The sequence below is a fragment of the Marmota monax genome, unplaced genomic scaffold (genome assembly GCF_021218885.2).
Source record: "Marmota monax isolate L192 unplaced genomic scaffold, Marmota_monax_Labrador192_F-V1.1 WCK01_AAM20220418_F8-fsc00052, whole genome shotgun sequence".
NCBI lineage: Eukaryota > Metazoa > Chordata > Mammalia > Rodentia > Sciuridae > Marmota > Marmota monax.
Window position 1 is genome coordinate 3,985,893 of NW_026693473.1, and position 15,026 is coordinate 4,000,918.

At 41.4% G+C, this 15,026-nt stretch overlaps 1 protein-coding gene across 1 annotated transcript in view; it reads left to right on the forward strand.

Moving 5' to 3' along the window:
• The window catches only part of Slc49a4 (solute carrier family 49 member 4), a 137,314-nt gene extending 126,686 nt beyond the window's left edge, over window positions 1-10,628 (forward strand). Inside the window, exon 9 of the mRNA XM_058583498.1 lies at window positions 5-10,628. Within this exon, the coding sequence (XP_058439481.1) occupies window positions 5-147 (143 nt within the window). The 3' untranslated portion in view covers window positions 148-10,628. The remainder of the gene's footprint in view (window positions 1-4) is intronic.
• Window positions 10,629-15,026: the final 4,398 nt, after the last annotated feature.

Consider the following 15,026-nt stretch of genomic DNA (forward strand, 5'->3'; position numbering starts at 1 on the left):
TCAGGTCAGAAGCCTTTGGCCATCCGTGTCATGGGGATCAAGTGCTTTCCAGGGACTTCAGAGCACAAGCACTGTGTCTCCATCTCAACTCACCCTTGTTTCTCTGAATACAGTTTCATCTGCGAGGCCCTTAAATATCTACAGTAAGGGTGACTAACTGCTTGGTAGGGTTGCAGTAACTGTTGTATGAAGAGTGTGGTTCCGTTATGGCTGAGCACTTTGTTAAAAGCAAAATGACCAACCACACAGAGCATGTGTGTCTTCAACCTACATGTGGCGGCGTAAGCAGTAAAGTTCAGCGCCAACTGTTATTTAACCAGGGTTAGATTTTATTAAATGACCCTGAAAACAAAAATTTCTAACATCAAAATTTTCCAATCTGTTGAGTGATTTCTGAATCATACCCTTGTGTTTCAGTTCAGGTTGTAAATATTCAATTCTGTATGAAGTCAGTATATTTGAGAGGGCAGCATTTTGCCAGTACCTATTTTTTTTCTATGAATGGTAGATTTTTTTTAAAATAGCAGTAACTCATTGGACAGCTCTCAGACATGATTTCACTATGACATAAAATCCGCTGTGGTGGTAGCATGCTAACTCAAATGTTTAACATTTACACGATTCCCCTCACACAGAAAAAACAAACACTTCCCCCAAAGTCAAGAATAACACTACCTTTATTACTCTCTGCTTCCTCCAGCTCCCTTCTTTCCTCTCACTTGAAATTGTCACACCATTTTCAGCTAAGTGTGTATTTTACTTGTCTTTCTGGACAGTGTAAGCCAGTCCTGTGTCAGCTAGGGTGGGGAAGCGTGGTTAAGGAAGCTGGCAGCCCTCACTCCTGCTTGTCAGGGCATGTGTGCATACCCTCACGCTTCACAAGCACCTCAAATGCCTCGCCCTGCCCTCTTAGCAAGCTCAAGACTATGCATTAACTCACCTCAGGCCTGGAGGAGGATTCTAGGACTGCCTGGTATCTTCCAAGACTCTGATTGTGAAAGTAGGAAAATAAGAAAACCCTCGAAATGAACATCTTTCATTCACCTTTGACTCATCTCCCTTTTTAAAAATTTTTTTATAACCTTTATTTTATTTTTATGTGGTGCCGAGGATCAAACCTGGTGCCTCACCATGCTAGGCGAGCACTCTACCACTGAGCTACAACCCCAGCCCTGAATCATCTCCCTTTCTAACCACCTGCTCACTTAGCATCAAGAACTGAAGGAATTTGGGAAAGAGAAGAAATCCTGTGAAAGCTAGTCTTGGTTCCAATTGACTCTCTCATCCTTCTTAAGTAAAAATGAAATAAAGTGAAGTTAGAATTCTTGAAGATGATTGAAAGTCAGCATTAAGGATATTAGTAGGCCATGACCTGGATGCTAAATAACCACCACCCCTTTCCATTTAGAAAGCAGGAAAGAAGCATGGAGTATGGGGTTTAGACACACCATTGTGTTTAAGGACTATGCTATATCAAATCCTGTATAATGAGACTTCTGACAAAACATTTTAATTAACAGTTCATTCTACTTTTAGCAAAGTACAGAATAACACATACAAAATGATACATACCTCAGTAACTGATTAGCTGGAAGACATCCCAAATGGGCAGTGATTAACAGTTCTTGCTTTGGACCAGGCACTGACTGTTCTTTGGCCTAGGTGCAGGAAGCCGAGTCTGCCGGTCCCCTCCAGGTCGGCTTACCCCTCCAGTTGATCATTGTTCTAATCACAAACTGCAGCTGTTTTAAATGATCAAAATTTCATCTGCCAGGCCTGATAGGAAGAAAACCAAAGGCTTGTGTGTGGGGAGAGGACCATATGTTATTTATCTGAACATTGCAAATCATAATTTTTTGGTTTTTATTCCTAGCCTGCATCAAAATAGACTAGCTGTTATCTTTGTACTTTTTGAACACACATTGTAGAACCCAAATGAAGTCTTATAACTGGAAGAAATCTTAACTCTCCACTAATCCAAGCCCTCATTTTAGAATTTACAGACATGGTCCTAGAAAGATAAAGTATCTTGCCAAAGTATTAGTTACAGTTATCCCCCAATATCCATGGAAGATTGGTTCCAGGACAACCCCCCATACACAGATATCAAAATCCTCAGAGATCAAAACCCTTTGTATAAAATGTATTAGTACTTGCAGATAACTGATTTAAATCCTCCCCTATACTTTAAATCATCTACCTATACAATGTAAACACCATGTAAATAGTTGTTACACTGTGTTGTTATTAAGGAATAATAACTTTATCTGTCTTTAGTACAGGTACAATTTTTTTTTCAAAAATGTTTTATCTTTGGTGGGTTAAATCCACAGATAGAGAAACTGTGGAGAGGAAGGACCCCGTGTAATAGAAAGGAAGAACTAAGACCCACATTTTTATTCCCAAAATAGTTTCTCCTCCTTACCTCACAAATTGGAAGGTTAATTTAGACCATTTCATGGGTTAATGAATATTCTTCTGTGTCCAAAATTGATGCGGCTTATGAATGAATTGTCATTATCGAGTATGAAAAGTTCAGGAACTAAATCGAGGTGATCACTGATTTACAAGTGAGATTATAAGTAAAATTTATAAATAAATCATTATCCTGTAGGTGCTCTAACATCTCTTAAGTCTTAACTTGCAGTGACATTGTATGAAAGATTCTGATGAATAATTCAGTCCTCATAAACTCAGCTAACAGCATTATTAATTGGTAAGGACATGTTATAGTGTAAGTTCCCTGTGGCTTATCAATTAATACTTCACAGTTTATGGGAAGAAGCAGTTTTTAATATGATCCATGGTAGAGGTAAAGCAATAAGATAATTACACAAGTGCATTTCACTGGAAGATGGAGCTATTAAAACAACAAGAGGGAATCAAGTGCACATGTAATTTTGTATATTTAAACATATGGCCTCAGGGCCAGGTTTTATCATGGATCATATATTCATGTTTAATTATTGAGAATGTTTACAGCTTGTTTTTATGAAGCTTCTCTAATGAAGGATCCAAGCTAAGGGATTTTAAGTTGAAAAGATTAAATCCCCATCTACTTATCTTTTAATTAGTTTTTTTTAACTCTTATTTGTACTAAAATCCAGGCATTTGTCTTGCAATCTGCATGAATACAAGCTTCATTTTAAACTCAAGATCAAATAAAAATGTATAGCAAATTTGTTTTCCATTAAGGTTAAGAATCACATTAATTTTGTCCCTGAAATAATAAGTACAGGAATTACTATGATCATACCATATCACCAGGCAAGTACAGAAGCTGGGATATGGGGAACTCCCCAACTCCTAGACCAGCATTCTTTCCAATAGTAAGAGCACTTTCCTCGCACACACAAGGCCCCGGGATAGATCCCCAATACTGCGAAAAGAAAGACATGAAGAAAACAATATAATGTCACCTTAGAGAAACAGATCACTTGATCAGACTTATAAATACAGAAAAGAGTACAATTCCACATTAATTTGGAATTATTGTACAGAAGGGGATAAGACAAAGTTTATTTCTGTTACCATCAAGCAGTTTTGCTAGTCCATAAGAAAAGATAAGCACTGGGGCTGAGGATGTGGCTCAAGCGGTAGCGCGCTCGCCTGGCATGCGCAGGGCACTGGGTTCAATCCTCAGCACCACATAAAATAAAAAAAATAATAAAGGTGTTGTGTCCACCGAAAACTAAAAAATAAGTATTAAAAAATTCTCGCTCGCTTAAAAAAAAAAAAAAAAGATAAGCACTACTCAGGGGAAAGTGTGAGACCATCCTAGAAGAGTGGAAGTTCACTTGGGGTGCTGGTTTAAGAGCAGGCCTGGGGCCCTGTGCTCAGCAGAGGCGAGTGTCTGCTCACCCACCTCTCAGCTGTCCCGAGCTCCCATTCTTGCTCAGAGTCCTCCTTGTTCCACTGGAGCCTCAGACTTAGGAGAGGCTCTAGGAATGAAAACCAGGCTGTGAGGAGACCCTCCAGGCATCACCTCTGGCCGGGAGCTGGGAGTGAGGGAGGCTGGGAACAGAAGGACAATTACATGTTTCTCAGTCTCTCCAGTTTAGCTCTTTCTTGGTCAGAACTGAAACAACAACAGCCTCTTCTCACCATACACTTTTCTGAGGCTCTGACTCCTTGTTGCCCGAGGTATCTCAGTTTCCAGAACTTGTATGAATCTGAATTCAGCTTTGGCCCAGAATTCTGGCTTCCTTGCCCTGATGTTCTAGCACAGACCTTCACCTCCAACCCTCCCCAGACTCCTGCGGAAAGCAAGGCCACACATCTGAGCTTCTCTCTCCTGAACAGGACACTGGCATAAGCAAAACCTAAGTAAATCCAGGGAAAAGATTAAACAGTTCCCACAGCTAAGTCTTGTAAATTAGAATATTTCCCTGAAATGGGAATTGCAAAGGTCTTGGACAGTGTGTAGTTATTATTTATTGCATTTTTTAAAAGATGAGCTAATTGCTTTATGTGCCTTAGAACCTGGTAGACCTCAAACAATAGCCTTTCATCTCTGCCCTCTCTCTAAAAGAGCAGAAGTCATCTCGGCCCTAGCTGTTCTGTTCATTGAACAAGATTTAACTTAAAAATTTTAAAGCCTAGCTAAAAAATGAAAGAAAGCATGAAATTGAGTTTTAGCAACTTTGATAAAATACTAAGACACATCAAACCATTTTAGCTCTAAATGTGTTGGACTTAGTGCACTGTAAGGCTCAGAACCCTGAAGGGGTTGCCAGAAATCTACCCAAATATTGCAGTACTCTTAGGATGCCCTGAAAGCTCTCCTAATTTATAAAGGATATCTCACAGTCTTTAACAAATTGGCAAGGCTAACTTATAAATACTTCATGTTCACCCTAATGTTAGAAAATTATTTTAAATTAGTAGAGTATTTAATTTAGGCTTGTCTAATTTACATTAGCTTTCTTCTTATTTACTTACCAGGAATATAGAATGAAAGAAATGATCTAATCCAACCAGCATGTTTTATAAAAGGATAGACAGAGAGCCTTTTATGTTAAATGATACAGCTGGGTTTTAGCAGAGCCCCCAACTCCTAGACCAGCATTCTTTCCATAAATGATCAATGTATTAGCCAGAATTAATCCTTTTAATTTTCTCTCACATCTTTTCAAGTTTTTTAAATTACGCAAGGCATGCATGAATGTATAACAACTATGAAATAGCCAAGACAGGAACAGAGCAAAGTCCACCTCTACATAAGCACGTGCTGTGTCACTGGTTCTTCTCTCTAGATAGTCATCATGAATTCTCCTAGAGGACATTTTAAATAAAGTCATTTAGGGAACTATTTCTTGGACCATGCCAGCATAAACGTTATGGGCAGAAGCAGGAGTTTCTGAGACCCCCCCCCAGATGACTCTCAAGGAGAGCAGTGGTTAATTTAGACACTTCACACACCTGGCTCTGTACCATCAAGTTCTATCATACGCTGAAGTTTAAAAGTGAATTCCAGTATGCATTATCCTGTTTTCTTATACAATACACACTTCTGTATTTGTATTGGAAATATAGTTTCTATTCTTATGCCTTCAAGTAAAGTTCTTGTGCTATGAGAGAGAGAGAAAAAAAAAAGCAAAACATGACCCTCCCCAGAATCCAAATAGAGTTTCTTGACAGGGTTTTCTTGACTCCTGCAATATTGTAGAGAACAGAAGGTTGAGAGAATAAGTTTGTGTCTTGTCATATTTTTTTAAAATAGAGATTCTGGTAATTCTTAATATTTTTGCGGCCACCCTACTTTTGAAGCAATCTGCAGAACTGATGAACCATAGCAGAACAAGAATTTAGCTTCATTTGGTCACTTCTTTCTTTCCTGTTCTCTTGCCCATCCAGCTTTCTCCTTTCTGGTCATTTCTCTTTATTTCTGAATATGCTTGGAAGTGAGCTGTGTGAACCAGGTTATCTGAGTTACCAGCAGTAGGGAAGAGAGCTGGCCCCACAATTTCCTCATGGACTAAACTAGAGAGGGCACAAAGAGTGAGCACTGGCCTAGGAGCCCGAGGGCCTGGCTCTTATCCCAGGCCTGGTGAAGTCATTTCTCACTTATGAAAATCTCTAAAATAAGGGGAGAATAGAATAATGATGTTCCCCTAGGTTTCTTCCAGTTTAGAAATTCCAGTCCATGCTTATTTCAGTGTTAGAAAATGACCAAAGCAGTCTGTAAGACTAAAGAGCTTCCCAGTGCTTTCATGTTCCATTTGTGCAGCAGCCCCCCCCATCACGTGAACACATGAAATATTATGCTGCATACATTTCAACAAGAAAAAAATGTCTTTTTCAGTGTCTGTGGTAGGAGATAAGCTTCAGGTGCTGTTTATTTTCCCGTAGGACTTTATATATGAAATGCAGGATTTATTAAATTTATCAAGTGCAATAAGAGAAAAGCTGACATCTGATGTTGAAAACATTCTGGGAGCCAGGTGGGAGTACTGCATTTGCTCACCAGAGTCAGACACTTATCCTGTAGTCTGGTTTGATTCATTGTGAGGTGGCCTGGATTTGCAGCTGTAGAAATCAAGCCATCAGGTCAGATAGCAAGGCGGATCCTTGAACTTATTATCTAGAGTTATGGTACCAAACAACTGTGAGATGCAACAATGTCATCTCTACACGGCCAGATTCTTCCAGCAGAGCTATGCAAACACCTTCCTGGGTGAGGGCCGAGGAGCAAGCACGTTAAGATGTGATCTACCTGCAGGTGTAGTACATGCAGCTTCACTGCAACTCTAACACAGAGCAATGAACCCAAAGAACTACCTGGGAAGTAGGAGGCCTGGCCTTTGTCCTGGTTAAGTGGACTATTCTCTGTGGACTTGTGTGCCTCTCTCAGGGTCAGAGTGGATTCTCCTTTGGGCTAAAGAGTTTTATAGTTCTCTGATCTATATCTGTTAGTCGCACACAGCAGAAAGCAGAAAACCATGTGAATTCGATACTTTTCTACTAGTTCTCCCAGTTTAGACATTATCTTTTCAAACAAACTAGGAACTTCTACAAACCCCTATTCCTTGTGGGCTAGGAAGTTATGGAAACTCCTTGAGACTGTTATTCTATCCATTTCCTGCTGCCTGTCTAGTTGGGGGAAAGATGACTGTCTTGAACCAGATGCTGATTGCCTTTCCTACTCAGTCGTACTTTATCAATATTCCTTTACCAATTTTTGTTATCTAGATTCTGAAAATTTTTTTGACTTTTAATTTTCTTACACAAACTGTACCTTTCATCTTAAAGTAGAATATGATCCTTTTCCTTCTGCTTTATAATTTGAACATAACAACATTCTAGAATAAAATCAGGCATGGATTTCATCATAGCCAGTATCAAATACTGGGTGAAGCAGATTATATAAAGATTTTTAAAAGAAGAAGGAAAAGAAGCAGGATGGAGAAATCTGTATCCAATAATTCAGTCAGTATATTTTGGGCTCCTGCTCTATGCTGGCCACTTGGCTAGACACTGAGGATGAAGATACAAATAAGAGGTCACCTTGGCCCTCAGATTTGCACTCCATTGAGCCTATTCATAAAAATATAACTAAAAGCCAGCAATCACCCCAAAAGGGCTGTTGGAATCTTTTGTAACTCATATCTATGCTGTCTTAGTTTCTGTATGTGGAGTCTTACTCTCTTGAGAAAATATATTCTAAATCCTGTTTTCATGAGCCATTAAAAATTTGTGCTAGGCCAGATGTGGTGGTGCACACCTGTAATCTCAGCAGCTTGGGAGGCTGGACAGAAGGATCACAAGTTCAAAGGCAGCCTCAGTAACAGCGAGGCACTAAGCAACTCAGTGAGACCCTGTCTCTAAATAAAATACAAAATAGGGCTGGGGATGTGGCTCAGTAGTCGAGTACCCCTGAGTTAAATCCCCAGTACAAAAAAAAAAAAAGGAGAGAGAAACATATTTCATGCTTATCCCTATCAATGTACACTTAGGTTGGCCTTCATTGAGTAAAAAATAACCGTGGACAAACTTTGAAGGGAAAGGCAGAAAAATCTGTTTTGATGGCTTGAAAATAAGTGGAAAGGTTTTTAGGGAAAACCAACAAACTTCCAACGATTTCAGATCTGCCAGTATTCATTCAGGCATGAGATTAGGCCAGAAGAAGAGCCTAGCAAGGGAGAGGTTGGAACCATGTAAGGAGATCCATGAGACCACAGGAGATGAGTTATTGAACTATAAACCCGCCCTGAGGACTGGGGGTGTCGCTCAGTGGTAGAACAAGTACATAGCATACACAGGCCCTGAGTTCAATTCCCAGCACCACCAAAAATAAAATAGCCCTGTAGACCTGTTTGTTAATACGTCTGCCAAACTGAGGTAGAAGAGGAGGTTTGGAGGTTTGGAGTTATGGTAGAAGCAGGTTCTGGAAAGCAGAGCCAGAAATCGACTCATTCACACTGAGTCATCTGGCCTGGTCTCCTGCCTCCAAGCTCATCCTGCCTGCAGTGTGTCTGGCCAACTGTTTTTTCAACTCTCAAGGGATGGAGATGCTTCAACCTCCCCGGTCATCTGTTCCAGAGCCATTCCTTTTTGCCCTTAGAAGTAGTTGCTTTCTAAGAATGGCAGTGGGAGGGAGGGGTCCTGAAAGAGTGGCAGAGGGGAGACAAGACAAACAGAACAAATCAGTATAAAGAACCCTCCAAAGGAAGAGTGGGGAACAGCCTCCACATTTCACACTTCCTTCCGTCACTTAAATGTGAGCAACTGGCTCCAAGAATGTGGGGATTCCAGAAGGTAAAACCAGCCATCTGGGAACCCTGTTCTCCCAGATGCCCTGACTGGCACAGGGGAGGGTCCTATTCTGCTCTGAGAAAGCAGCATGGATCTAGACATCCACCGCTGCCCAAGGGAAGCTGTGTTTTGTTCAAGATCTGTAACTTTCACAAATCTCTCTCCAAAGCAATGTTCTGTAAATGAAGGCATGCCTTCCATACCGCTTGGTTGTCTTCCATGCACTCTGCCAGAGGAACTACTTTGCATAGCAGTTCTCAGATGCAAAGTCATCTTGGCTAGTCCAAGGGGATTCGATGTAAGTAAAGTTACCATCTCTTCCTCCATTCAGACCTTTCTGTCTGCCTCCACCCTCTCAGTCACATGCCCAGAAATGAGTCAAAAAGCCTGTCCAGCCAAAATCACTGTCCAAAAGCCCAAGTGCTCTGTTGTTCTCCCTCTATTTTCAAGTTGAGGAGTACTTGGCCTAGTCTTCTTATGCCATTTGTCATCTGGCTTTCAAGGTCTGCACTACGTCACAGAGCAGAAAGGTAGGCAGGGCCAGCCTATAGGTGGAGGAAGAGGAAGCAGCCGCAGGGAACTGGAGACTGTCCAGCAGCCACTACCCCCAACCATGCCTAACTGGCTCCACCTTCCCCATACCCGGCCTTGGCCTTCTTGATGCCTAGAATCTCATTCCAGTTCACTCCTCCCCAAACCTCTCATGCCAGGCCCAGGCTGTGCTGAAGCCCTTGTCTCCTTTTCAGTCTGGAAGAATAGAGTCCTTTCCTTTGGGGATCTGGGTCAGTCCTGGAAATGACTTTCAGCTGAGATTGCAGCAGAGGAACTTCTGACTGCCACTATGAAATAGTACTCCAGTAGGCTGCCATGGACCCCTTGCCTCTGGAGATCAAAGCAAGAGAAAGGGTCAGGACTGTCCCAGAGGATGGGGATCATCTCTTGAGATGCCTCCCAGCTCCAGGACCTGATTTTTAAATGGCAATACCAAGATGCAGATAAAGGTTATATGCAGGCTCCTTGGAGGCAGGGGCTCCCCCTCCTGTGACATCCCATGTGCCTGGGCAAACTTTCTGCACCCTGCAGAGATGGTGCAGCATATAAGGGTGCGTGGAGGGAGTTCAAATCCTGTCCATGTGGAAACTAGATGCTGGGGACCAGTGGGCACCAGCTCTGCCACCTGGTAGATCTATGCAGGAGGGTAGGCCAGAGTGTGGATGTGTGATGAGTCCCTCACCCCCGATTACAGCACATTACAACCTATGAAGTGTCCTGTGTGTTTTTAAATAATTCTTACCATGTAAATATTGTATTACATTTTAATAAATTTTTTTTTTGCATTTTACTTTTGTAATATTGGGGTTTTATAGATTTTTATTTTATGGCCAACTATACTTTTGTAAGGAAATGTTGAAGTCTTGAGTATTTTTATCCTTTTAGAAAACTATGGTTAATGTCAACTGTAAGCACTGGTAAATATTATTCATGTGCAATTTTTCTTCCTTTCACTCGGGACTTTTTAAGAAACTGTGCTTTGGCATAGTGTTTTATTTAAAATGCTGCTTCGTTTTACACATTGTGAATACTGAAGATTCTGAAAAATAAAGATGCATTTAAAATCTCTGTGCTGTTACATTGTGGAAATGGTAATGTGCATTGCTTTGCCAAAGTGGTAATTAAATGTTTAATGGTTTAGAACTCCTAGTTCAGAATAGGGGTTCTAGTCATCACTCACAGTGCAGGGCTTCCAGACAAGCCTCCGATTCCTTGGAAAATGCACTTGGGAATGGTGATCTCCTGCTCAGCTAGGAAATATGGTTATGTTGACAAGATGGTTGTCATGCTTGTGGCTCTGCAATAAATGTGTACTGAAAGCACTTGTGATAACGTGGTCCGCATTTTGTTTTTAATCAAACTCCAAATGGCAAGAGAAGTGGAGCCAACGCTCCCTGCGCATTCAGGCAGCAAGATGTGGTGGGAAAAATAGGAGCTTGGAAGCAGAGGAGACTGGGCCAAGTCCTGCTCCTTCAGTGACAAGCCCTGAGACTTAGAATTCCTTCATTGCTTGGTCATAACCATTTCCTCATCTACTAAAAAGAAAATATATATGTGTATGTGTGTGTGTATGTATGTATCTAATTATAATTACTGAGAAATTGGATAATTATATTTACCTCACTTGTGTGAGAGTTGTCAGAATCAAAATGGCATCACTTCTGTCAAGGTCCTTGACAAATGGAGCAGGGAAGTCCAGGAAGGAAGATTCTCACACACAATTGCCTGATAACAAGAATGATCACAAAAGACTCTGCCAAGGGGGTTGGAGATACAGCTCAGTGGCAGGACATTTATCTAGCATGCATGAGGCCTTGGGTTCCACCCTAGCACCACAAAAAAAAAAAAGAAGAAGAAGAAAGAAAAAACCTACAACAAAACCACAACCTTGCATAAAGGCCTCTGCAAAGATGTCTGTCCAGTAACTGTTCCACCTTGGACTGGCACCACTGCTGTTATTGATCTCATAGCTAAGGATGATTGTTTCATAAGAACCTGTAATCTGTAATCCACCTCAGTTTGCCTTTAAAAACATACTCTTACCTCAACCTTCTTGAATAAACTCATAGTGTTTCCTATGACACACATATTCCATTGCAATGTTCACTCCGGAATAAATTCATTCTCTTTGGAGAATCTTGGTTTGTATTGAGGTGAGGGCACATGGATGGTGTGATGATGGAATAACGTAATGAACATAAAGCACCTGGAAAGTGAGCTGCTCAATCGATATTATTTGCCTCCTTCCTTTCTGTTCCTTCCTTGTATCCCTCTCAGAGTCCTCTGCGTCTACTCCATGAATGCTGGTGGGTAAACACACAGTGTGTCTTTTCCTCTGCCATGTAGGAAGCAGAATTCTCACCCCAATTTTTGAAATAATTTTTCTATTATGAAATAATATCTCAGTGAGACCCTATCTCTCAATAAAATATAAAATAGGGCTGGGGATATGGCTTAGTGGTCAAGTGCCCCAAGTTGGATTCCCCAGTACCCCCCAAAAAAGTAATACTAATAATATACTGAAGACTTTTAGCTACAGAAAAATATAAAGTTTTCTTCTCGCTGTATATTTTAAAATATAGTATGGTTCATACTGTACTTTTATATCCTTAACATGACATCCTGAACATTTTCCCATGACAAGGGAAAATTTTGTAATTTAAAATATTACATTCGATTGTTGGACGTAAGTTGTCCCTGAGGAGATGTATTCTGGGAAATACATAGTTGTATATTTATCCTTGTCCTAGTTCCTAATTATTTTCTTAGAGTGAGAATTACTTAGAAATTCTCTCTACTAAGAGAATTACTGATGATTTTCTACCTGGAAGGAGAATCACTTAATTCAGATGTGAAGACTTTTCGGCTCCTGATATGTATCCTGGGGTTACTCTTTCTCCAGTCCCATTAGGCTCCCCCAGCAAATGAGTTGGCCCCCAGTCAGGGATCTGCTCAGGTGGGAAAGGTGAAGACACACTGCCTCCTCACCCTTCCTGTTCTTTCCTCCACTTCTCATAAACTGCACACCTGAATGTGCTTCGGCCATGATTCAGCCTTTTCTCTCTTATATAAAACTCTGAACCTGCCAGGCTACAGTGGTGCACCCCCATAATTCGTGCTCCTTACAAGGTTGAGGCAGGAAGATCTCAAGTTTGAGGCCAGCTTCAGCAACATAGGGAGACCCTGCCTCAAAACAAAATTTTAAAAAGAGCAGGGGATGTAGCTCAGAGGTAGAATGTCCTGGGTTCAATCCCCAGTACCAGGAAAAAGCAAACAAACAAAAAAGCTGGACCTGAGGCTCTGTAAGACCCTGTTCAATTCTGAATTCTAGCAAATAAAAAGCAGAAAGGGGGCAAATGCCAGAAGGGTTGGAGGGAAATTCTCAAGTTTGGATAAATGGAGTTGGGGAGGTTCTATAATGGAGACTTATTTTTCACCAGTGGTTTCTGAGCTGTTTCATGCATAATTTAGTGGTTGGTTATCATTTGCTCCCCAAAGGAAGGTAGGCATATTTTGAAATTTTGTCAACCAAGCAAATTTTGCGAAGCCCCAGATCCTATTTTCCATATTTACTTTGACATACCAGTGAGTCAGATTGCAGGAAGAAGCCTTAAACCCCCAGTGCTTAGCTCAGTAACAATGATGAGAATTTCGGGAGCTTGCTTGGTGCCTGATACTGTTCTAAGCAATTTCTATGCTTCAGCCCTCACAGCAAAACCCCAAGTAGTTTCTATTATTAGCTCCATTTTTGCATAAGAGGAGCAAACCGCCCAAGGTCAAATAGCTGGTAAGCCCAGGAGCTAGGATAGAGCCCAGGCTGCAGGCTGCAGAGACCCAGGCCCCCACCACCAACATCAGGTGCTGGGAACCCTTCCTCAAACACTGGTAGGAGTCTTCCCAAGGGCTGTTATTAGTATTGCCCGGATTTTGAACTACACCCTGTTCAACAATCAATTTGCTCTTCACAAATCCTTGCAAGATGAATGTCACTGCCCCCAGTCACACAGCTGAGAAAGAAATGGTGAGACCGGAGTTTGAAAGACCAGGGTCTTCTTTGTGCAACAGGATACCTCAGTCAGGGCACGAGAATACTCACGGTTCACAGCCTGAGGGATGTGAGTGCACCGAGAACTGTCCCTAAACCTGACTGAGATGCTCACCCTGACAGGAGTTCAGGGCTGTGCTGTTTCCCACTTGTTTCATAGTCTCTCTTCCTTGCTTTACCAACCAGACACATCTCTCACACTTCAGCAGTACTACTGAGGGGGGTCCTGGGATGTGAAAACCTCCTCACTGCCAAAAACAGTGGGAGAAGACATTTAACAATCCATGTCCACGATGACTGTCATAACAAGTTGTCATGAACCAGGGCATAGCTCCTTATCCACCTCTCCTACGCATTTCTGTAACAGGCGACATGGCACTGTGGATAGGGACTTGGACTCCAGTTGAAGCCTCAGACCTATCATGGAATGGGAGATCAGGCAGGATATCAATGCTGTTTAATAACCTCACCTCTTCCATTCCCCAAGGAAGAGTTGTGAAAAAGCAAAGTTAAGAACATCAGTGATCGACGATGAAGGTGACAGGACTATGTTCCTGTGACACTCTGTTAAGGATGCACACCTTATCTAACTGTGTTCCAGGCTAGAATAAAGCATGCTGATCTTGAACCCATCCTCTCTGCCTCTTCACCATTCCCAGGGGCAAGGACAAGCTTCCAGCAACCTCTCCTTCACCTTGACCTGTTTTCCAGGGGAGGAGAATTGAGTATTGCAAAGAGGGGGAGGTAGGGGGTTCCCTATTTGTTTCTGACAGATGAAAAGTACACCTTCTAGTAAAAGGAACATTGAAAGAGGTAAGATAGTCTCTTTTGTTTTCTTGGACTTTTCATTCAAATTTCTTTAATCTTTTGTGGAAGTGAGGTATAGTTGACGTACAATTAACCTCACATATTTGAAGAGTGAAGTTTGGACACGTGTACACACACCATGAAATCATCACCACCATCCAACGAGTGAACACATCCATCACCTGCTTTAATGTCCCTCCGTCTCTTCCCTCCTCCTTTCTCCATGCCCCATCCCTAGGCAGTCATGATGTGCCTCTGCCACTACAGATTCGTTTTAGTTTTCTGGAATTGTACATAAATGGAATCATACAGAATTCTACTGTTTATTTTTGTCTGGCTTCTTTCACTCAGAGTAAATGCTTTGATATTCCTGCGTGAGGGTGCGTGTATCAGTAGCTCACTCCTTTTTATTGTCGAGTTATATTCCATTTAATGGATGTACCACGACTGGTTTATCTATTCACCTATGCATAGATATTTGCACCATGTGCAGTTTTTCTTTTTCATTCTTACAAATAAAACTGTGATGAACATTTTTGTACCTTCTTTGTGTAGACATATGCTTTCTTTTTTCTTGGGTGAGTACCGTGGGATCCCCAAAAATATGCCATCCCACAATAGGTTTCTTTGGCATATTTGAAGATGGCTATTCTGAGAAACTGCAGACAGGATTAACTCTGAAATTCTGCCTCTTTGTAAAGGAAATTTACATCTGTAAAATAAATATACATTCGTAAAGTAAATAACCAGAGAATATGTAAACAGGCTTTTCTATCCCATAGGCTCTCTCCTGTCTAAGAAAGGTTTTTTGTTTGGTTTTTTTTTTTTTTTTTGTACCAGGGTTGAACTCAGGGGCACTCACCCACTG